The sequence below is a fragment of the Camarhynchus parvulus genome, chromosome 3 (genome assembly GCF_901933205.1).
Source record: "Camarhynchus parvulus chromosome 3, STF_HiC, whole genome shotgun sequence".
Taxonomy (NCBI): domain Eukaryota; kingdom Metazoa; phylum Chordata; class Aves; order Passeriformes; family Thraupidae; genus Camarhynchus; species Camarhynchus parvulus.
The window spans coordinates 49,645,590-49,668,363 of NC_044573.1; the positions used below are offsets into that span (position 1 = coordinate 49,645,590).

The 22,774-nt window shown below is 40.8% G+C and overlaps 1 protein-coding gene across 3 annotated transcripts in view; it reads left to right on the plus strand.

Annotated features, from left to right (window-relative positions):
- Nucleotides 1-17,306, plus strand: part of ARFGEF3 (ARFGEF family member 3) — a 96,283-nt gene extending 78,977 nt beyond the window's left edge. For 2 of the 3 annotated variants that reach the window (XM_030945156.1, XM_030945157.1), the window contains 8 exons: nucleotides 197-325; nucleotides 856-1,032; nucleotides 1,580-1,694; nucleotides 2,452-2,554; nucleotides 3,035-3,166; nucleotides 5,330-5,460; nucleotides 8,261-9,491; nucleotides 10,203-17,306. In XM_030945156.1, the coding sequence (XP_030801016.1) occupies nucleotides 197-325; nucleotides 856-1,032; nucleotides 1,580-1,694; nucleotides 2,452-2,554; nucleotides 3,035-3,166; nucleotides 5,330-5,460; nucleotides 8,261-9,491; nucleotides 10,203-10,394 (2,210 nt within the window). In that variant the 3' untranslated portion in view covers nucleotides 10,395-17,306. Of the gene's footprint in view, nucleotides 1-196; nucleotides 326-855; nucleotides 1,033-1,579; nucleotides 1,695-2,451; nucleotides 2,555-3,034; nucleotides 3,167-5,329; nucleotides 5,461-6,723; nucleotides 6,733-8,260; nucleotides 9,492-10,202 lie in introns of all 3 variants that reach the window. The other variant, XM_030945155.1, reaches the window with a different exon arrangement.
- The last annotated feature ends 5,468 nt before the right edge of the window (nucleotides 17,307-22,774 follow it).

The following is a 22,774-nucleotide window of genomic DNA, read 5'->3' on the forward strand; positions in this document are numbered from 1 at the left end:
AAAAGGGAGGGAAAAGGAAACCATCATTTCAAAAATGGCTGTGGACCACAACCATTACATGGCAACAGTAAACATGAAAGAGCCATGATCCTTAAGTTACTTAATTTATTAATTTCCATAATTTCTAAGGGCAAATTTCACCTGTGTCAAGCAGTATCTTAGTCGTGGTTTTTAATCTTTCTTTCTCTACTTGTAGGCCTTATCAATGTCTGGATTATTCTGCTGGAAGAATTAACAACTGCCATATCCAACTGTCCCCGTCAGCACCAGCCTCCTACTTTGGATCTGCTCTTTGAGTTGCTAAGGGACGTTGCCAAGACACCTGGTAATGAAAGGGCCTGATGAAATGTGAGCTAGTGGAGACCTAACCAAACATTTTAGACTCCTAAGCCATTTCTGTGAAGTATGTTACTTGTGTTAAAGCTGCACAGAGACATTCTCTACCAGAAAGAGATTTTCTCAGATCTGATAAGTTGTTCCTCTTAGTCCATTATTCTGTTGACAAAAGGCATCTTGTAAGAGTATATTGAACATATGCCTAAATTCATTGCACAATAAAGAGGTGTGGTACTCTATCGATGGGCTAGCCACAGAAAATGTTTGCTTTGTGTCTAGCAAATGGAAGAGAAAATTACATAATCCTGCAGATCTGCTGGGAAAGACTGCAGATAAACAGTTGGCTAAATGTACCTCATAACTACATCCAAATTTTGCCACTCTCATCCCACAAAAAAGTTTCAGAACCTCTTTCTTTCAGCATTACCTCAGGCTTCAGCTTGGAACAAGTTAGCAAATTTACTGAGCATATAGGCTTTGTAAGCAAGTACATACAACCATTATTGTGTTTATTTTAAGGACCAGGATTTGGCATTTATGCAGTTGTACATCTTCTTCTTCCCACGATGTCTCTTTGGCTCCATCGCAGCCATGGTGACCACTCTTACTGGGATGTCGCATCTTCTAATTTCAAGCATGCCATTGGCCTTTCCAGTGAACTTGTAGTGGAGCACATTCAGAATTTCATACACTCAGGTATGTTATTGTAGTGTCATTTCTACTGTCATCAGTGACATGTTGCTGAACCACTTGAGGAGGTGGTTTCATTGCTTTTTTGGTTGCTCAAACATAAAATAGGAGGAGATTTAAAAATTTCTGATTGAGATTTTTTTTTTTCTTTACAGGGTTTAGAGTTATGGGGGAAAAAATTGTAAGACACTCATTGAAATTATTTAGACCAGGCTCCTTCTCAGAGCAGGGCTATCTTCAAAATTAAAAGATCATAATCTTTAGTATGTTCCCAAAAGAAGATACAAAGACTTTGATCATAAGGAACTAGAATATCAGAAACAGGATCTAAGATAATTTCTCCTATACCACTTCAGTCCAGACATTTTGTGTTGTTAACTTAAAAAGGATTGTTCTTCTTTCAGCTTGATGCAATGCATGTTTCAATAGCTGCATAAAACGCATTTGGTTTTGCAAATTCTCTGAACAGCAGTAAGTGTAGCAAGACCGTTTATCTGTAATTATAATGATTAGGCAATGATGTTAAAACCAGTCTGTGTTTTTTTCCTTATAGATATTGGTTATGAAAATATGATCAATACTATGTTGAAAGATCTTTTCAAGTTACTGGTAGCCTGTGTAGCAGAACCAACAGAAATTATTTCCAGAGTTGGCTGCTCCTGTATCAGGTAACCCAACCTGTTCACTCTTAGCACATTCAAAAAAGATGTCTATGTCTTTGAAGAACTTGTGGACTGATAAGCTGGTTAACATCTCAAAAGAAGTCTACAATACATCTTGGGTCTTTTTACTGGAATAATGGATTTTGGACTTATTAACCTTTTCTTGCTGTTTTCAGCGTGCTTCAGAACCTGTGATTTTAGGCATTACTACATGTATGAGTCTCAAAAAAGCACTTGCATATTACTTATATATAGTTAGTCAATAATTGATCCTTAAGAAAAAGGGTCTTGGCATTCACAGGTGTTAGAGGTAATTAGCACCTTTCTCAGTCTTCCGGTTATTACAGTTGTAATCTAAATAAGCACTGCATTTGTACAGTTACATAGTGTGGGGTTCTTGTGGCAAGATGTCTACTTAAAGCGGAAAAACAAAGGAGAAAAAAAAGTCAAAACTATAGTGTAATTACAAAAATAGGTCAGGATAACAGCTGAGGAGGTTGGATAACATTAGCTAGCTACTGAGTAAGCCTTTTGTTCTGTTTTCATAGATTCATAGAATGGTTTGGGTTGGAAGGCACCTTAAAGATCACTTCATTTCAACTCCTCTGCAATGAGCAGAGAAATTTACACTAGACCAAGTTGCTCAAAGCCCCGTCCAACTTTGGACACTTCCAAAGATGGGGACTTTCAACCTTCTCCCTTTAGAAGTAAGAATTGTCTAGTTCCTTCTTGAACATAGTAACATTTTCCTGTGTCCTTGCAGGTATGTGTTGGTGACAGCAGGGCCTGTTTTTACTGAAGAGATGTGGAGGCTTGCATGTTGTGCCTTGCAGGATGCATTCTCTGCCACTCTGGAGCCAGTAAAGGTAAAATTGCCATTTTGCTTTCAGTCAAAATGTAATCATACAGTGGAGGTTGAAATCAATTTTTTCTAAATGTATACAGACCACACTAGTAGCCTTCAGTACAGACTTATTTTAAATTGCCTTGCCAGTATGAAATCAGAAGAGTTCAATAGGTGAAAATTTCCCTTTTGATCAATTTCTTCCTCTGGATTTACAAAAACTAGGTAGAAGACAATGTTGCTTTGCTGTAGCTGCATGCTCCATATAGACTAGTTTTCAATTCATTGTCTGTTTTGTAAACAAAACATCCTGTGAAGTCTTTGCAGACCAGCATCCATAAAAAACTGCCTTTACATTGGATATATTAATTCTAGATGGCAGGTGACCAGCTGGTGGGATGGCAGAGGTCACTGAATCTTGTATTTCACATAAACAGGCTGGACATGGCTACAGTCATTTGTTTACCGCACAATGAAATTCTAATATTGTGTCTCTCTGTAGAACCTGTTGGGCTATTTCCACAGTGGTACTGAAAGCTTCAGTGGAGATGCCTGTGAAGTGAAGGTGGCAGCCCCCTCCCTCTCACCAAGTGCTGAAGCTGAGTACTGGAGGATCAGAGCCATGGCACAGCAGGTACTGACAGATGTTTCAGGGGAAGCCAGAAAACCTTTTAAACTTGGAGCTTTTCTTTATGAAGGTGTATTTTTTTACACCATCTTCCTCACAAACCCTACAGGCAAAGACTTTGTCATCACCGGGCTAACATCAATAGTCTAATAGTAGTATTCAGAAAAATTAACAAAAACTAGGAAAAAAAAAGAAAACCTCAGAACTGTTGCCCTGTAGACAGGAATTTGAAATGCCTAGGATAGGAAAAAATGCATAGGTATCTAGAGAGGACTGACAATGAGCCTACTGTGTAATGTAATTTTAAAAATTGCCAGGATAGCATACATCAGTGGAGATGTTTCTGATAGAGAAACACCAGAAAGGGAAATAGTAGTGTCACTGAATCCTCATCAAGAATCCTCATCAAGAATGTCACATAGATTTCTGAACACTCTGTTAAGGAATGATAAATTCAAAGGACAAAAATTGCAGTAGAACAGATATGGTGATACGAAAATAGGAAAACAAGATCTGATTAACTTATCCAAGCATTTTTCTCTATAAAAACCTAAGTATTTATAGGCAAAGAAGAAGAAGGGTTACTGGGAACTAGAGGATAATGCTGATGTTTAACAAATGATTCACTAACTCCTAATCAGAATCAGCAGAGCAAACTTGGAACCTTCTTAGGGTTCTTTTGACTACAATGAAGGTTATTCATTCTATGAAAGTGGTTTTATGAAACAAGTTCTTTGAAATACAGCAGACTGAACCTAATGACCTGCAGGGTACCATAAAACTGTAAATACCATATGACAGTTTCAGCCTGGGAAAGCAGATAGATTAAAACAGCCAGCAGATGTTTGGTGTCAATTTCTGACTTGATAAATCATACTCTGATGCTGCTTGAAAATCTGAGACACACAGACCAGGATTGGTGATCACAAATAATGTGTAGTGGGAGACATTGTTTGAAAAGAAAATGTGTTTTAAATTAAGTTTTAAAGATGCAGAACTCAAGAAAGCAGGGAATGTAACATTAATACTTTTCTTGTAGACACTGTCAGTGGCACTCCCTGAGTCCTCTGCAGTGAGGATTTGCTACAACTATGAAGCTACAAAACAAAGCCACAGCAATTGAAAGTTGTTTCCCTATTTTCCACTGAACTGATTTTGGTTGGGATGGAGTTCATTTTCTTCCTAGTAGTTGGTTTGAATTTAGTCTGAGAATAAAGCTGATAACACGCTGATGTTCTAGTTGTTGCTGAATAGTGATTACACTGGGTCAAGGACCATTCAGTTTTCCATCTTCTGCCAGGAAGGAGGGACATGAGAAGCCTTGGGGGGGAGCATGACCAGGACAGCTGGTAGAGACTGGCCAGAGGGATATCCCACCACAGGATGTCATGCTCAGTATGTAAATGAGGGGAGTTGTCTGGCAGGGGCTGCTCAGGAACAAGCTGGGCATCAGTCATTGGGTAATGGGCAACTGTACTGTACAAGTTTTATTTCCTTCTCTTTTTTCTCCTTTTTTTTTTTTTTGCGTTTTTTGTAGTGGTGGTCATTGATACTACTGTATTTTATTTAAATTGTTAAATCACTCTTATATCAACACATGAGGTTTATCTTTTTTTCCCTGATTCCCCTCCCCATCCTTGAGAGGGATGGGGTGTGGGGTGTGGTAAGTTCATGGCTGCTTGGTATTTAGTTGGTGTCTGTGATTAAATCACAGCACACCCCCAAGGATTGCATATTAGGTGTCTGTTGTATCTTCATGGCTGAAAATAATCCTTCCAACAACCAACCTTTCTAGGCGCAACTGGCTAACTGTGCAAACAGATCCTTGTCTCCACTGTACGTGGTGCTTTCAGATAGAAGCATACAGACAGCAGAAAGCTTGATTTGGCATTTGGTGTTATGCCTTAAACAAGTTCAAAGAAAAATATGTCTGTCCTTTGCCCTGCACCCCAATGGATGTCTGGAGGCAGCCCATTGCTGTTTTACCAAAGTAGCATACTCCAGGAAGGGTCTCCCTGGGGGGATACCTTGCATTCTCTCTATCACTGTAAAATAATTCAGAATGACAGATATTTCACACTGCAGGAAATCCTATTCCCAGCCCCTCCCCCACCTCAGACCCACTGCAAGTGCTAAACTGATTGTTTTATGTAACTTGTTGCTTTATAGGTCTTCATGCTGGAGACTCAATGCTCCCCAAAAACCCCTAGCAACAAGGAAGGGTTTGAACACGCCCAGTCGTGTGTGCTCATCATTGACCTGCCACCAGATAAGAAACCAAATGGGCATAACCAGAGAAGGTAAAATATCTTCCAAGGAAGACACTGTGTCACTAAAAGCAAGATAAAAATATTGCTGAACAGGAAGAGATGTGAACTGAGCCTGGTAAATCATACCTCCCCATAGGGCTCATCAACAAAAACGAATATACTGATCAAATTAGGTTTTGTGACACTGTTGCAGTTTGAGTGACAGCTAGCAAATGCAATGTCTGCTTCACTCAGGGTCTTTTAAATTCAGTATTACTTGGTTAAGAAGGTAGGAAAAGGTAAAGGATGAACTGGGGCATTATAAACTGAAGAGACCACATCCAAAACTGCAAAGCTGTCAACATTGAGCTAGGGAGTGTTGTTTTTGCTTGGCACTTTATTTTTGTGGAAGTCTTTCTGTTATGTTACCACCTGAGAAACTCATCTGTTTGCACTACAGTCTGATCCTGTGAAAGAATATTTTGTTTTGCTTGCACATGGTTGTTTAAACAACTGCTGTACGATCATTTGGGCCAAGAATCAGAATTCTGCATTCAGGGTTTGTGTTTGTATTGCAAGGCATGTAATGGCATGACATTGTCTTTTATGAGATACTGAACATGGTTTTATACCATTTAAATCTAAACTATTGCTTGCAACAAGGAGCCAGAATGTGATGGTCCTTCTTTGGATGGACAGGAAGAAAGGCCATGCAAGATGTCTCTATTCTTACACTGCTGTACAGAAGTTTTCCCCCAAGGGCAGGTGCTCTGTTGCCTCACCATCAGAGAACAGGCCCCTGCACAGAGACAAAGAAAGCTTGAAGTCACTGGTTAAACCAGTCCTTTATAGAGGGAAATATCTACTTTATCCAAAGGCTAGCAGGTCATTCTTCTTGTTACCATGAATGCAAAGCAAGACTGGAATATTCACCTCTCATAGTGCCTAAGGCCATGCAATCTAACAGGCTGTGTTTGTAAGGGCAGCAAGGATCTTGCTTGTCTTTAAACAAATAAATAAAGCTTGCAATTAATGCAAACTCTGAATGCTCTCACACTGTGCTTTGTCCAACCACCTGCTAAAGGTGTATATGTCCATAGCCAAGAGTTGTCCCAGCAATGCTCATTTTTTCACCAAAACACAGCTCACAAGTTGACTGTGCCACTGTTTTCATATTATTTGCTACAGCAGTGCAGTAATATGGCAATCATGCATGATAGTTAATGTGGCCTTTCCAAAAGTTTTACTTTAACCTTAGCAGGGTTTCACTTCTCCCTTTTGGTTTTGTTTCCTTAATGCTGCATCGTTTCACAGGAAGCTGGGGTAAGGGAGCTTTTCTTCTTCCTGAAAAATAATCATATATTTCAGTTTGAGACTTTGGACAGAGTAAGAAAATACTATCCTTAACCAGCTTTGGCATTGTGTTTTCACCTGTAGTTCTCTACCAGTTTCTTTTGGGATTGAGCAGTACTTTATACTGCCCTTGTAAATTGCTTTTTTGGCTATTTCAAGGAAAGCAGATCTCCTTCATTCCTGACTCTGCTTTTGGAACAGGATTAGTTGCTTGAAATCACTGCAAGCTCTCATTTAACTTTATACATGCTCTTAAGAGCTTTTTTGAGTCAGAGCCTCTAATGATTTTTACAGCAGAAAACTACTTCCCCATAAGGAGCTCAACTGTATGTGCTAATCATTAACATTTTATCACTGTCAAATAATACGACTACTAAATTTTACTGATGTATCAGCTGTGTCATGGTAGGCAAAGTGACACGGGGAATGTAACTGAATAACAGTTTTGCCTGAACTTTTTAAAAAAATGTTGTATTCTGAAAATTGGGTTTTGATAGGCTTTCTCAAAAAAAAAGGTTTTTTGTCTTGGTGTTCCCAAACACTTTTGAAAGTTGTTTAATGAAAGCAGAATAATTTTTGCAACAAAAAATGTCAAAGGCCTACAACTGAACTTCTCATGTTACATGAAGATTTGCTTTGAATTGACCTAAAACTTCAGTATTGCAAGCAAACTGAAAAATCTCTTCCTTACTTGATAGCTGTGTTAATTAAAACTTGACCCATCACATCAAACGGAGTATTATTATGTGCATCAACTTCATTTAGAACATTGTCCTGTAATCTTACATAAAGACCTTTTTAAAATACCTTAAGATAGGGTAAATAATAGACCTTAAGATAGGTTTATAATTTGAAATCCATGAGATACCAAACAACAATCCTGTCTTTTTTCCAGGCCTTGCTTGCCTGTAAGCCTCTCAGTGTTATTTACTGGTGAAAGACCTGAAACTTTGGTTAGAGGCATTTACCATTGCTGTGTCCCCTGTGCAAATCAAACATCAGTGAGGGCTAAAACAACTCCCAGCATCTCTCTAACAGGAGCACAGCTAAGAATCACCCAGTATCATATGTGAGGAACAGGGTTAGAAATAGGTATGTCCGTGCTAGGCTCTCAGTGTTCAAGTTGAAGTCTTACAAGCAAGCGGTGAAATGTGCCTTCAGCCAGACTTCAGCTTCTTTGCATGCTGCATTGCACTGCCGATGTTTCTGTACATGTTTCTTTATTGGTTGGATACCTCTTCATGGTTTATTTTTAAGAAGTACTCCTGGGCATTAGTGGAAATGGAAACTGAGTAGTAAACTCGTTTTGGCCCCAATTTTTCATGGCAAAATAAAGATTATCTGACATGTTGGTGGAAGAATAGTTTGTGTGTTAATAAATTCCTCAGATATAGCAGGCTGAAATATCTTAGTGTGCTTTTATTCTTAGTACAAGCACTATGCACCATTTTAATATTCTGTGATTTTTTTTTTTTCTTTCCATGCTTGGTTTACCAAGTATTCCTTTCAGGACAATAGTGGTGAGCTTGCTGTCCCACCAAGTACTGCTCCAGAATTTATATGACATCTTACTGGAAGAATTTGTGAAAGGCCCTTCTAACTTGGAGGAGAAAATGGCAATACAAGTACCAGAAAACAAGCTGGCTGGTTTTCTCAGGTACATCTCCATGCAAAATCTGGCTGTCATCTTTGACTTACTCCTGGACTCCTACAGAACAGCCAGAGAGTTTGACACCAGACCTGGGCTGAAGTGTTTGTTGAAAAAAGTGTCTGGCATTGGTGGAGCTGCCAACTTGTATCGCCAGTCAGCAATGAGCTTCAACATCTACTTCCATGCCTTGGTTTGTGCAATATTGACAAACCAGGAGAACATCACTGCAGAGCAAGTGAAAAAGATCCTCTTTGAAGATGATGAGAGAAGCACGGACTCCTCACAGCAGTGTTCTTCAGAAGATGAAGACATTTTTGAAGAAACTGCCCAGGTCAGTCCCCCACGAGGGAAGGAGAAGAGGCAGTGGAGGGCTCGAATCCCATCTTTGAGCGTCCAGCCGGTCAGCAATGCAGACTGGGGCTGGCTGATCAAGAGGCTTCACAAGCTCTGCATGGAACTGTGCAACAACTACATCCAAATGCACCTGGACCTGGAGAACAATGTAGAGGAGCCTCCGGTGTTCAAAGGTGACTCTTTCTTCATTTTACCATCTTTTCACTCAGAAACGTCCACCCCATCAACTGGAGGGCTGTCTGGAAAGGACACACCATCAGAAGATGACCGAAGTCAAATCAGGGACCAGCTGGGAGACAGCTTGACACCTCGAGGAGGGAGTGGAGAAATATTGCTGCTACCCCCACCCCTGAGTCCTAAACCAGAAAAAAAAGAGCAAACCAAGAAAAAAGAATGGTGGGAGAGTGCAGGTAACAAAATTTACACCATAGCCACTGACAAAACCATCTCCAAGTTTATGACAGAATACAAGAAGAGAAAGCAGCAACAGGCCATGACGTCCTTCACCAAAGAGGTCAAAGTGGAAAAGAAAGGGGAACTACTGGGTTCAAGAGGGCCAGACTCACCTGTACTCCAGCGGCCTCAACATCTTCTAGATCAAGGTCAAATGAGGCATTCATTCAGTGCTGGTCCAGAGATCCTGAGACAAGAGAAGAGACCCCGTTCAGGGTCCACAGTCAGCTCCCTGAATATATCTATTAGGGATGCAGAGGCCCAGATACAGGTAGGACATTCTTGTAGAAGGCTAATAATAATAGCAATAAATAAAAACATACCTATACAGTTTTTACATTATTGTAATCTTTTTGTCAAATATTGTATTATATAATTAAGTCCTCATGATGAGGACTGATTGTTTAGGAGCTGGAATTAATAAAAACCTAATTCTGCCCTATTAAAAGAAAGTCAGTTTTCAGAGAGGTGTCATCAGGCATATATACTAGTTCAGCTGTCAAGAGTGCTTCTATGACTGGGGGCAAAACTGCCCTTAATCCTGAGAACTGACAACCTACAGCAAACTCATTGCTTACTGCTATGGGCTGTAGCCCACTGAAGGCTTTTGAAAATGCTATGCTGCTGGACACGTTGCTTTTGTACTTAAGAATGGGATTTTTTGTTAGTTCCAGAGAAAAATAATGGGTTCTTTTGCTAAACAAAAACTTGTTGTTGCTTGCATGTCCAAGTGAACAAATCAATGAAAGCATCAAATTTGACCGGTTTTGTTCACTGTGGGACAAAAAAAAGGAAAGGGTGAGCATGATACCTGCAATACAAAGTCAAGTGATTTAGGAACATTAAATGAATATGCTGGCATTACTCAGTCTGCTCCATGAGGCTGCAGACACCAAATACCTTATTTTCTGCCTCAACCACTGGGCTCACCTATTTAGAAAGGTCTTCTAAAGAGATTGTTTTAAATCCAATTTCTTCATAGGCATGGACCAACATGGTGCTGACAGTTCTCAACCAGATTCAGGCTCTGCCAGACCAAACTTTCACAGCCCTGCAGCCAGCAGTGTTTCCCTGTATCAGCCAGCTGACTTGCCACGTGACAGACATCCGTGTCCGCCAGGCAGTACGGGAATGGCTGGGAAGAGTGGGACGGGTTTACGATATCATCATTTAAACCAAGCTGTGCTCATTGCAAAGGGCAGAAGACATTCAAGGTATACAGCAAAGAAGTACTTGGGGTTCATTAATTGCCTATTTGTTGGTGAGAAATTAAGAAACAACGAGCTTGTCAATTTATATTGTCTGTCCACCTGAGATTGTGTGTCCCTCACTCACACTTTGCAAAGGAGGCAAAGCATGAGTCTGTTTAGAGGATCTGGCATGGCCCAAGAACCCAGAACCTGTAAATCAGGCTCCTACCAGAAGAGGTGCATTTCCTAGCCTTCATTTTCATTCAAATTTGCAGCAGTGGGAGCCACCAGAAACTGCAGCAGAACTTCCGCACTTAGTTAGCTGTGAGTGGAACTGTCATGGGGGTGTCAATCCAGGTCAGTAAACCTATTTAGCTTAGAAAATAAATAACTAAATCCAAGTCAGTGAAAAGGTGGGGCTGTAGGACAAGTAAGAAGGTGACATTTTTTAGGGTAACATCTTCCTTCAAAAATTGGCGTGAGAGAGGATGGCCAGCTAAAGATTATCGTAGTAACTAAATGTGTTGCTCACTGGAGAAAGTGGAAATTTATTTTGCTCCAAGAGGAGCCTTTGTAGTCACATTTGGAGTAGCTAAAGAATCCCAGGTCTAAAATGGGTGAACCAAGCACAGACTATTGATCCTTTCATTGCTCTTATGGAGTATTGCTCAAAGAGAAATGGCACTGTCAAACTGCCCTCTCTGCAACACCACCCTGGCTGCCTCTTCACCTATGCCTACAGCTGAGCATTTTGCCACATGTCTACTTCCCTCTAAGGGCAAAAGGAAAGTTTGTTTTGCTCTTTCCTGTGAAGCTGTGGGGAAGACACACCACAGCAAATACCAGATGTGCCAGTATCCAGCATTCAACTAAGCAGAGTAAAATGTTCCAGTTTAAGCACCACTGCAGCTGTTATTCTACTGGAAATTTATGTTTGCTTATGTCGAGCTGCTGTAGCCAGGAGCACCTCTTATCACCTTTGTTAAATGCCTTTCCACTTGGAGCTGAAGCAAGATGGAAAATGGTATGAAAGGGAGGTATATTTCCTCTTTCTCTCTCATTTCTTGTCTGCTGCTGTAAATAGAAAATGACAGATCCTCATGGAGGTACATCCCCCCTCCATGCAGCACTCCCATTGGGACTATTACAATTTGCTGTTATTAGTAAGAGGGAGGAGAAGGGGGAGGATTGACTATTGTGTTGTCAAATGCATATGTGATGCTTTTCACACTATACAAAGCAAGGGTTACCTTGCTGCACAAGTTCTGTCACAGCCCTTGGGACATTTCATCTCATACTCCCATGCTATATCATTTGTTGATAACTTGTTGAAAATGAATTTATTTTCATTTTGGGTGACCCCTTAATGCTGTTCTCCCAAGGCTTTTAAAATGTGCATGCCAACTAAATATACAGCTTCAGTCCCTGCTCCAAAGCATCCTAAGGATGTCATCTCTTTATATAAGGCCCGGATTTTGCAAAACTAACTGCTTTTAACATCTTAAACCTGGAAAAACAGAGGGAGCCAAGAAGCTCCACTGAACAGCCATCTCCCAAGCTGCTTTGTTTACAGAGAGTCTGACACTATCCTCCTGCCTTTTCCCTCCATTGCCTTCTTCCCATTTGTCACCTGCTAGTCTTGTGCAGGGAGTATTTGTCCCATTACTTTGTGTAGTGCCAGTCATGCTGTTTCTCTTGCTTTAAAAAGTTCCTTTTGCTAAATTGTTTAAAGAACATTAAAATTCTGCAAAAACACCTCTTTTCTGCCACCTAAACTGACTTCATTAATAACTAATTCAACAATGTTTTCAATTGTCAATTTTCCCCCAACAGTTTTAATACTTCCTCAGGGACAGGTTAGATTATGCTTTGGTATCTGGGAGAGCAGTCGCGCAGTTTGATTTCTGTTGCCATGTCTTTCTTATACATCTTTAGGTAGAGTGAAAGTGTGGTTACATTTTTTTGTTAAAGTTTTTATTTGGCATCTATACAGAGCTGCTTTTAAAGCAGTACATTAATTAGACAACGACAGAAATCAGAATAATAAACCATATTCAAAGCAGCCAACTCTGATGGTTTAAATTAAAAATGCATTGAATGGATGCAGATCCTTGCTGCAGTGATCTAAAACTAAAGCAAATCCCTAAATTATGTAGGGGAAATAAAACTGATAGCAGTACCAGTGAAATCATTCAGGACTACAGAAGAGGTCCTAAAATCTAGAAAACACCATGGTTGCATTGTGGTTGCAATACAAAATCCTTCTGTAAATCAGTAAAAAAAACCTTTGGGGTGCCAGTACCATTACCACCACTTCACTCAAGCTCATGAACACAGTATAACCTAGTGTTACCTGATAAGCCACCATCTTGGCCTAAAATGTAATTTCATTTTAACTATTTACACTACAAATACTACATTGGAAAATGAGGAAACGTAAATTTGCTGTGTTGCTGTTGGCCTGTTTTGAGCTTTGTCCTTCAAATTATGCACTAAGCGCCCATTGTCACCTTCAGTGCCTCTGCTTATTTAGACCCCTCCCTAAAAGGTCATAAGTAACTTTGAATAATTCCAGAAATGTAATTTAGAAGGAGGGGAGAAGGAATATTTGAAGCAGCAATTATTTACAGAGCAAAGTTCAGCATGTGCTGCTCTTCCTTTTCCTTGTGTGTATAAAATGCTAACCAGAAAAGGTGAGCAGCCCATGGCCACTTCAGTAACCACAACCATGAGATGTAGAAGCTAAAGCTTTCTGATGCACCTTCAAAACATAAACAAATAAAAAAAATTAGTTGGCTCATCAGATTCTCAGCAGTTTTTCTGCTAGTTTAGCTGTAGACATCAGTAATCCCCAAAGAAGTAGAATAATAAATGTGTGATGTCACCATTTCATAGGTCCTGTGTGGCCTGTTTCATGGCTCATGACTGCCAGCATGATGCCTTCAGACCTCATAAAACAAGCTTTTAGCCCAAAGGAGAAGTCTGCCAGAACAGTCCCAGGAAAAGGGGGCTGGCATCAGCCTGTCCTAAGCTTCAGAAGGGGAATTCCCTACACTGCACACCCCAGTCATGTCCAGGTACATGTCCATGCTCCAGGGGCCTTTCTGTTTCTGCTTGTAAGTAGGGAAGCACCTCAGTCAGTAGCAGTAGTAGTCCTTGTATCCATATGTGTATTCACACGTGTATCCCATTCAAATCCTTACTGTTAGCTCTATAACCTCATGCATGGCAGAGTATTGGCAGCTTTACCGTTGAACCAAACGCTTGGACCTTGAGCAAACCAGTCTCTCTGCACTACAGCCTGAGCTTGCTCTTTCTCTTTGCCTTGGTTAATGACCACATTCTTCTCTTTTCTTGCCCTTGCTTTTTTTGTCACATAAATTTCTATAGGAGTTGAGTTTGGGTTTTTTTAATTGAACTGGCCGGTTGTTTTTAAAAATGATTGCCCAGTAAATTTTGCTCAACTGAAATGCTTTAAAAAATATAATGTGGTAGCTTGATATCCTTCTCAGGTACCAGAGCTGCACCTCTGCTGCCTTTGCGTAATTCTCACTGCCCTCCTCAGGGCCACCACAGCCAGCAGAGGCAAGGACATCTCATTTTAAAATCTTGTAGGCAGTTGCTAACAGAGAAAGTTGCTGCTGCCCAGCATCAACAACCTTTAAGCACATGAAATAGCTCATCACTGTGCAAATATTTAAAGCTGGGAAAAGCAGAGCACTCATCAGAAGAGCAATCCTTTTCCTACAGAACAGGGGCAGGGCTTGACCCCAACTTACATGGTCTCAGGTCATTGCATATGTTTGCGCTTCATTCTGCACTGTGAACATATGCAGTCGTATGAGATGATTTGCATGTATATGTACAGATACCTGTGGCTCCAATCACTGCCATATTCTGGGCATTCAGCATATGTTCAGAGAGCTATCCACATTAGTAATATGTTTATCTGCTGTGTTATGTATTTGTGTCACACCAGCAATCGTTCCCACAGTTATTCTGGTACCTTCTCTGAGCATTCAGCAGCCATTGAATTACCACCACTGTCTCTGGTTAACATGCCTTCATGCTTTCATGATGTTAAAATACAGATATAATGCTTTCCTAGGGATAAACACTCATTTGAGAACAACTTACTTAATTTACCATATGGAAATAATTATTAGAAAAAGATATACAAGGAAAGTATTGCCCAGGTCTGTGTAAAACTCCCAGCACAGGCAACACAGCTTTTCTTCATCACAGATGAAAAATTTATGTCATCTGCACTGTGGCTTGCTCATGTCAAGGCCAAGCACAGTTTACACCTGTGACTTGTAAGGTGCTTTCCCTTTCAGTTTGAGCTTCAAGTTTTGTTTAAAATTTAGACCTTTATGTAAAATTCACTGACAGATCTCACCCACCAAAGATAAAACCCCCACCTCTAAGTACCATGTGCAATCTTCACCTGTACTTTGTATAGCAGCATCTCAGTGTTGGTATCAACACTGCAAAGCCCAGCACAGCACTGGTATGAAACCCAGTGGCAAACAAGTTCTGCCTCCACTTTGTACCTTTCTTCCCAGCTCAGGCCCACACTCAAAGTGCTGAAGCTGTCAAAATCAATGGAAGTTAAGTAGCTAGGGATCTTTAATACTCAGGACTCAGTCCTTGAATTCTTCAATCCCTACATACGGGTTCACAAGTTCGCAGGAAAGGGGAAGTCCTGTAAAATTTTTTGTGTCACCCTCTCTGCTGCTGTCCTCCATACACCTCCTGCTTGAAAAATCCGTGGAAACCAGCACACAGTCCCACATAACCCCATACTGCAAAACTAGAACCCTCACTTTTGCACAGATCCAGCAAGCCAAAGTGATTTATTTTTCACCCAGCTCATCTGTATAGGAGCCTGTTGAGAAATTGTGCATATGGTTTGGCTATTGTCACCTTCAGCAATTCATTCTAGAAATAAATGCCATTTCTCAGTGCTGAATTGTTTTTAATTCACAAAAGAAGTTAAGTGCTTCCTTCTCCCCCCTCCCCCACCTTTATACTAAGATATGTCTAAGGTGTCTAAGCAGGCTATTTATTCATTACTCCAGTCACAGTAATTTATGGGAAGACCTGTGCACAGGTATATGACATTAAATAGGGTTTTTTTCAGTTGCTGATCATTCCACAATTGTTAAAGTAAGATGATACCATCAATTTACCAAGTTTCTCTTCTTGTAGTGTAAAGGACCAATTTACCATGCACAGAAGCACAAATGTTGGATTTTATGCAATGTAGATAAAAGCATGTGGCAGCTAGTGATCCCTCTTCACTGAGCCTCCCTATTTGAGCAGGGCTTCTGTAGGGATATCACCAAGGGGTTTCAGCAGCCCTCACCAGCAACATGCCTGCGACTCCGGAAGTTGTACAACTGCAAGGAAGAAGTCATTTCCACTAATTCCCCTCAGAACACATACTTTATATATGACACTAAAATGACACTAAACAAACAGTTTTGGCCAAAAAATTTAGAAGCCAGCAGTGCTGGCTTTTTAAAAAGAGAAAATGAAAACACACATGGCCTAAGTGTGCAGCAGGCTTTTCACTTAGTTCTCAGAGGTCTCCAAGTTGAAAACTAAAAGCAGAGGGAAGAAGAAATGCCCTAATTCTGTGGATATTAGTGGAGCTATTCTGTATGATCCTGGATTAATGCAATAATGAGCTTGCCTGTGGAACCAGATCCCTCAAATTCCAATTTTTGGCAAAATCACAAGTTGAGGTTTGCATAGTCCACACTGCCACATTGAATCAGGGAGCTGAGTTTATGGAAAGCATTTTTGGTTAAGAAACATGGCAACAGGATCTATTCAATCCTTTTATCCCAACATCCCACTTTTCAAAAGGTGGTTTATGTACTTTGATAAATTTTGTCTGACTCCCATGGAGCATCAGGGCCCTTTTTCCTGTCCATGCATTTGGTCCATCTGGGCTGTGGTGAAGTGCCACAGTTCCACAAGCAGCAAGCTGCAGTTAGAGAGCTGAGCTGGCAGACAGGCACAGGTACACAGGTTCAAGCAAGGGACAAATATCTCCTGCACAATCAGGCTGTGACCCCTGTGCCCCCCACTCTGCAGAGGAAGACAAGACTTGATACCAAAGGGAGAACAGCAGGAAGGGCAGAGCACGGTGGTGACAGAGCCCTGTAGCACACACTGTTTGCTAGAGCAGATGGGAGCAAGGCACTGAAGGTGTGCAATGACAACAGCAAGGACCTTCTTTCAGTTTCTCCTACTTTCTCTTCTCTGCCTCTTTCCCCTCCCCCCACTTCTGTCATTTTTGTGAGACTGCAAACATACTTCTGTGGGCCCTTCAACCAGAACTGAAAGCAAGCCAAAGGGAGTGGACACTCCGTTTCACCAAAGATCTAAGTCTTTTCTGTTTGAAAATTAAAAAAAAAAAATCAAATTCTATTTCCATGATGATGGCTGCCAGAGGAAGCATTTTACCACAAAGCATGATTCCCAGGACTTAATCTCTCTAGCTGTATATTCAGGAGGAACCAATAGTACTTCTTAAGAGAGACTTGTTCAAATTACCTTGTCAAACAAGTGCTTACATTGGGTTTACCTTCTGCTGAGTTCATACCTATCTGCAATTCCTTGGTCTCATCCATGTTTCCTCCCTCTACTTTTCTGCTCTTCTTCAGAAGAACACTTCCCCATGTCCACCGTGTCCTGTTGTGCCGCTAGCTTTGTATGGTCCTTGGGTGTCCAGTGGTCGGGCAGTCACTGTCAGCTGGCTTGCAAATTGTATTTTGTGTATATTTTATTCTGACTGAATTCTGAAATGGAAATATTTTAAAACAAAAAGTATAAACTATTTATGTTGCTTGTGTTGTAGAATAAAGATGCAAATGCAAAATAAATAATGCTTTGGTTTTGTCTAATGAAAGTTATTGTACAATTCCTGATGAAGCAAAGGAACAGAGCAGAGAAAGGGCCTGAAATACTTGGTATGTACTAGCATGACCTGCAGTTTTCATGGATGACCTTGGGAATTTAGTTACTCTGAACTGCTTTGTGTTTTTGATGGAAACTGAGATCTAAACAAATGACTCCTACAGCACTTCTAGCCAAAGTCTGAGTTTGTGGAGTGGAGAAGGATGAAGCTACTGAGATAGTTAAAGGTGCAAGTAGATGCTGTGCAGAATTTTGATATATATAGACACATGAAACATTTCTCCCTCTTCAGTATTCTCCTCGGTATTCTCTCTTAAATGAGGAGAATACTGTTGGCTCTGATTTCATTAGAGATGGGTTACTCAGAGCTCTCATTCACAGCCAGACTTTTGTTGGGTTTTTAAGCTGGGCATTCCCTGACCACAGACAGTTTAGATAGCACTCCTCAGGTGTTCCCAGTAAACAGGTGCATGGATGCTGCAATGTTTCATTGTGCTAAAATGAGAGCTTAGCAAGGGTTGTCCCTGTCACCTACATCCCTCTTTTGATTAGTCAAACCAAAGATTGCTCCTGTTGAAGAAAAACCTTTAATTTAATGAAAATAATAAACATCTTTACAGCAGTCACCTCTGCTTCTGTATGCAGCCAAAATTTAGGTAGTGAAGGAGAAAGGGTTTGCCAGTGTCCCTTTCAAGAGAACTGCCATGGGCTTCCTGAAGGCAGGAGTGTTTCAGTGATAAGACATAGCATCATACAGCATATAGCATAAACCTTAGGATATACCTCTCTGTGATCAGAGATGCTACCCACAGCCCAAAAGCAAGTTTTCCACATAATCTCAAGAGGGAAAACGCAGCCAGCTTTCCACCTGGCCCCACTGAGATCTCTGGGCATGGGCTCCCATACACTGAAGCAACATAAGGCCTGGCCTTCACTGGTTGTTACATAACAGCCTCATCAGCATGCAGGTTAAGAACAGATTACAAAGCAACCAAATGAGGTTGTGATGCTTTAATAATCTTACACACTTCTGGCAAAAGAGAGTGTGTTAAATCCCAGCCATCAGATCTAATGTCATTCCAGGGAACTACCTTCTGCTGCTCCACACATCTCATCTAGATCCCATTAGAAAGATTTTCATTTCCTCCTAAAGGGCATTCAGTAATGTGAAACAGCAGCAGAGTAAATACAGAAAGCAATGCTTCACTATTCCTCTCACTCCTTACATGTACAAATTCCAAGTTGCCTTCACACTAATGCTGGGGTCAGGCTAGAGTGGCTTCTGCTGCCACTAGACTTACCTAGAAGACACTTGTTCTTCTGTTGAGAAGCAGAGTGTTAAGAAAACAGCTGTCAACAAATACTTCAAAAAACAATAAAGAAAATTTTAAAAGGAACTAAACAGGCACACCATTGAATTGCAGACATCCTCTTTTCTTCAGTGGATTCACTAAACTCATTCATGTTTTCACAATGTAAGTTTATCACTGGCTACACAGTGTTAATCTGTGTTAAACTGTGTTAAAAGCTCCCCTGATACCAAGCCAGACTAATTGTTTCTTAATAAGTAATTTTTACTTTTGACAGGGTGCCAAAGGAGTGCCTAGTGTCACTGCTACAGGTGGGATGACCAACCAAGCAAGTAAAAAATCTGTCCTTGACCTCAAAATGGTCCAAAGTATCTAAACATATGTTCTGGACTCTTATCCCAAAGTAGTAGATCTGTGAGATAATCTGGCAAGAGAAGGAAAGAAAAACCCAAACCAAAAAAACAGCAGCATAGACAGTTTATAGGGGGGATACAGAAAGTCAAACTAGAGGTACCAGCAGGTACTTCAGGTACAAGACAAAAGGGAAACACACTTTGGATGGAGCAGGTGGGACACAGTAGGGTTGCATAGGAGACCACTGTCACATCCATACCCCCAAGCACTCAGGTGAAAATGGGACAATATTTTCAGTAAGCCTGCTGGAAGCATGCTCTCTCCAGGACAGATACTTCCTGATCATGTTTTCCAGGTGAAGAAACCTTTTGGTTCACTGAGCAGACCTAAGGCAGAAGTTGAAAGAAGTAGAACAAGCCTGGGATACTGTCCACAGAGCTATGTGAAATGCAGAGTGATCTCTGATTTTGGAGCTTCTGGCAAAGAAGCTAGCATCAGGATAAACCTCTTAACATCTAATATCACTGCAAACAAACACAAATTGAAGTCTTTATCCAAATGCATGACACAGAATCCTAGAAAAGTGCAGTCAGTATCCAGATTTCAAAACTCAACAGAATCCAAAATAAATCAGAACAATTTAGATGTAAGCACAGGTCAGCTGGGTCCTACTCTTATACTGAAGGGGAAAAAACAAAACAAAAAAAAAACCAAACCACCAGAACCCAACACATTAGCCAGGCTGCATGTGCAGTTTTCTGACTCCTGATAGAAGTTCATAGTAATAAATCTGGATGATTTTTTGTTTTTACAAGAGATTTGTACCTTTGTCTACACTGTAATTGCTGGGAAGTATGTATCCATAAAGGAGAGCCAATACTTCTGGTTTGCCAGCTCTGAGAAATTATGCCCAACCTGAAATATTTTTCTTCGCTGTGGTTAGTGTGACCACTTCTGATCTCTTATTATGTTCATTCCCTACCACAGTCAAACAAAATTACTTAAAATAATGTGGAATACTTTTCTGGGTAGCATTTATAAATTATTTAGGTGTTTTTTAATGTTACATTATACTCCCAGCAGACCGCTTTGTACTTCAAATCAGGTTCTTTGTTCCAGAGATTATAGGGAGAGGAAGAGATCAAAATAAAGCTGGGTAAGATGCTATACTGAAATCTATCCCTCTAAGTAATTTTGTCTAGGAGGTCAAAAAAGACAAATCTTGAAGCTTGAGAACCAATAATGTCAAACATAATGAGAAAGTGAAAAATGGTTTTGAAAAGGTATTGCAGTAACTCATGTGAGGAGAGGAAGGTGACAAGGCTCTTGGTTGGTTTGCTTACTTGCAAAAACAATTCATTGTCCCTTGAGAAAACAGAGGAATTGGTTTCGGGTACAATTGCAATGCTGGCACCACAAGCACAAGGGCCCTGACAAAAATGTTCTTTTAAAATCCCAGCTGCGGGGATGGTCACCAGAGCAGATCTTACATCTCTCTTGCATGCATTACCTTTTCTTTTAAAAGGACACTAAATAATTGAATATCTCAATGCAGGCTCTTGTGACCAACCCCCAACCCAAGAGAATAAAGATTATTAGTTTGCAAAGCCAGGCATGAAGGTTAAAAAAAAAGGAAAAAAAACAAACAAAAAAGGAAATATTTTTATATAGTTGACTAATTTTTTTCTCACACAATTTCAAGTTTTTTAGGTAGAGCTGTGCTGAGAGTAGGGCAAGAAGGATGACCACTATTGAGGGTCTGTTGTAGGGGATTGTGGGGTATATAGGGTACGCTGTGTTGTTTTAGACAACATCACAGATCTGCAGTGACTGCAGAAGAAAAACAGGATGAGAAAGACAAGCCTGGGGCAGGGCACAAGTGCCAAACTACACCACTTTGTCTGTCTCTTTTAGAGCCTGAGCCATCAAACCAAACCAGTCTGGCTGGACAAGCAGCCCTCTCAAGGAGGCTACACCCTGCACATAGCAAAAAGTTATGGCTGGAGTCAAATAAAGTCTAAAAAACGCCCTAAACCCTGACGAGCAACATCAGAATGTAAATGCCTCTAACCAGTCAGGCCTAGAGCTGCCCCTACAACCTGGGCACATTGTAAATGCTCACCCCTACGGGCCCCATTGCCCCTCAGCAGCCACCTGGTTCCTCCTGCTGTTGGCACACCAACTCACTTGGCACAGAGAGTGAGGAGGATATTCCTGGAAAGGGGTGAGAGGATCCCCATCTTGTAGCAGAAGGAAATAGCTGCCTCAGATGTTCTTTTCACAACTGATTCCCTTTGTCCACCACTGCCCCAAGCAAAATCTGCTTTTTCCCCAAAGAGAAAATCCATGTTTTATCAGCCTGGCCTTAGGCTTTCCCCTCTGTACAACTCTGGCTGACCCTGAGGATCCACACAGGAGCAACATTTTGCACAGCAGCATCAATGCAGCCTGTGCAGGCTGACCTGGAATGCACCAAGGGACAGACACCCTCTTCCCATTCCCTACCCAGAAGTGGGTCACTGCAGTGTCTCTGTAATCAGAGACAATAACCTGTAAGAGGGTCTGTTGATAACTACAGTTCTGCTCTGGAGCTGCACCTGGCTTTAAAGGGATGACAAAGGACTTAAAGGTTAATTTGCATTTTTTCCACTCTGATGAAGAACTGAGCTAGTTTTAGAAGCTAGAAGAGCTACTGCTTCTCCAACAGTGCTCTCCTGACACTGGTTCTAAGCAACAACGTCAGAAAGAACAATTCCTTTGGAATCTAGAGATAATAGATTTTTGGCAGCAGATGATACCAACCAAATCAGGCTATGTAGAGATATGATCATTCTTTTGTATAAAATCTGTTGTGTTAGCAACAAGTAGTGACACAGAGATTGCTGTACTTGGATACAGTCTCAGGAGATTTCATTCAGGGATTCACAATATTCTAGCAGAAAATTGTGTCAGTTTGAACAAAAAATTGAACACGGGACTGCAGAAATGTTGAGAGTTCAGTACCTGAGGCCTGCCCAGCACTACACAAGGTCAACCACCAGGGTAAGCAACATCAAACACAATGAACAATTAGGTAAATCTTAAAAGTTTACTTCTAAAAGCTCACCTGAAGGTTAACCACACATTCACATTTCTCCTTAGAAGTTTATTTCCTCATATTGGTGTCATGGTTTACGAATGGTATTTCCCAGTTTAGTGTTTCCCACTGAAACTCCAAACTACACACCACTTGCTCACCCACCCCCTTTCCCCATTCTCCCCTCTCAGAGGATTTGAGAGGAGAATTGGAGCCAAAAAAGGCAAAGATCATGGGTTGAGATAAGAAATATTTACTAGAAACAGCAATGAGATAAGAAAATCAACAATATTAATAATGGAAGTGTACAAAAGGGAGAGTGTGGAGCTCAACCTGACTGCAGCCACGCCACCAAAAATTGTTTCTTTTTAGAACATCATCCTAATAAAGTAGCAAAATGCTTAATTTCTCACTAAGCTTATGGCAACACTTTTAAAAGCAAATGCAACCAAAAGCATAATGTAGTCAGCTGGCCCTTCAGAAATGCTGAAAAAAGCCCAAATCACCAAAAGCTCAACCACAAAACCAATCCCTCCCCTGCTCCCTTCCCACTAAAACAAAGAGTTTCTATATTTTGGCTAAATAGGAATGAAGTGCCATACAGTGTGTGCTGGCATATATACAGTCTTAAACAGAGTGGCAGATTTTTCCCTTAAATTACAGAAAACAAGAATTCAAGGTAAGCATGACCAAA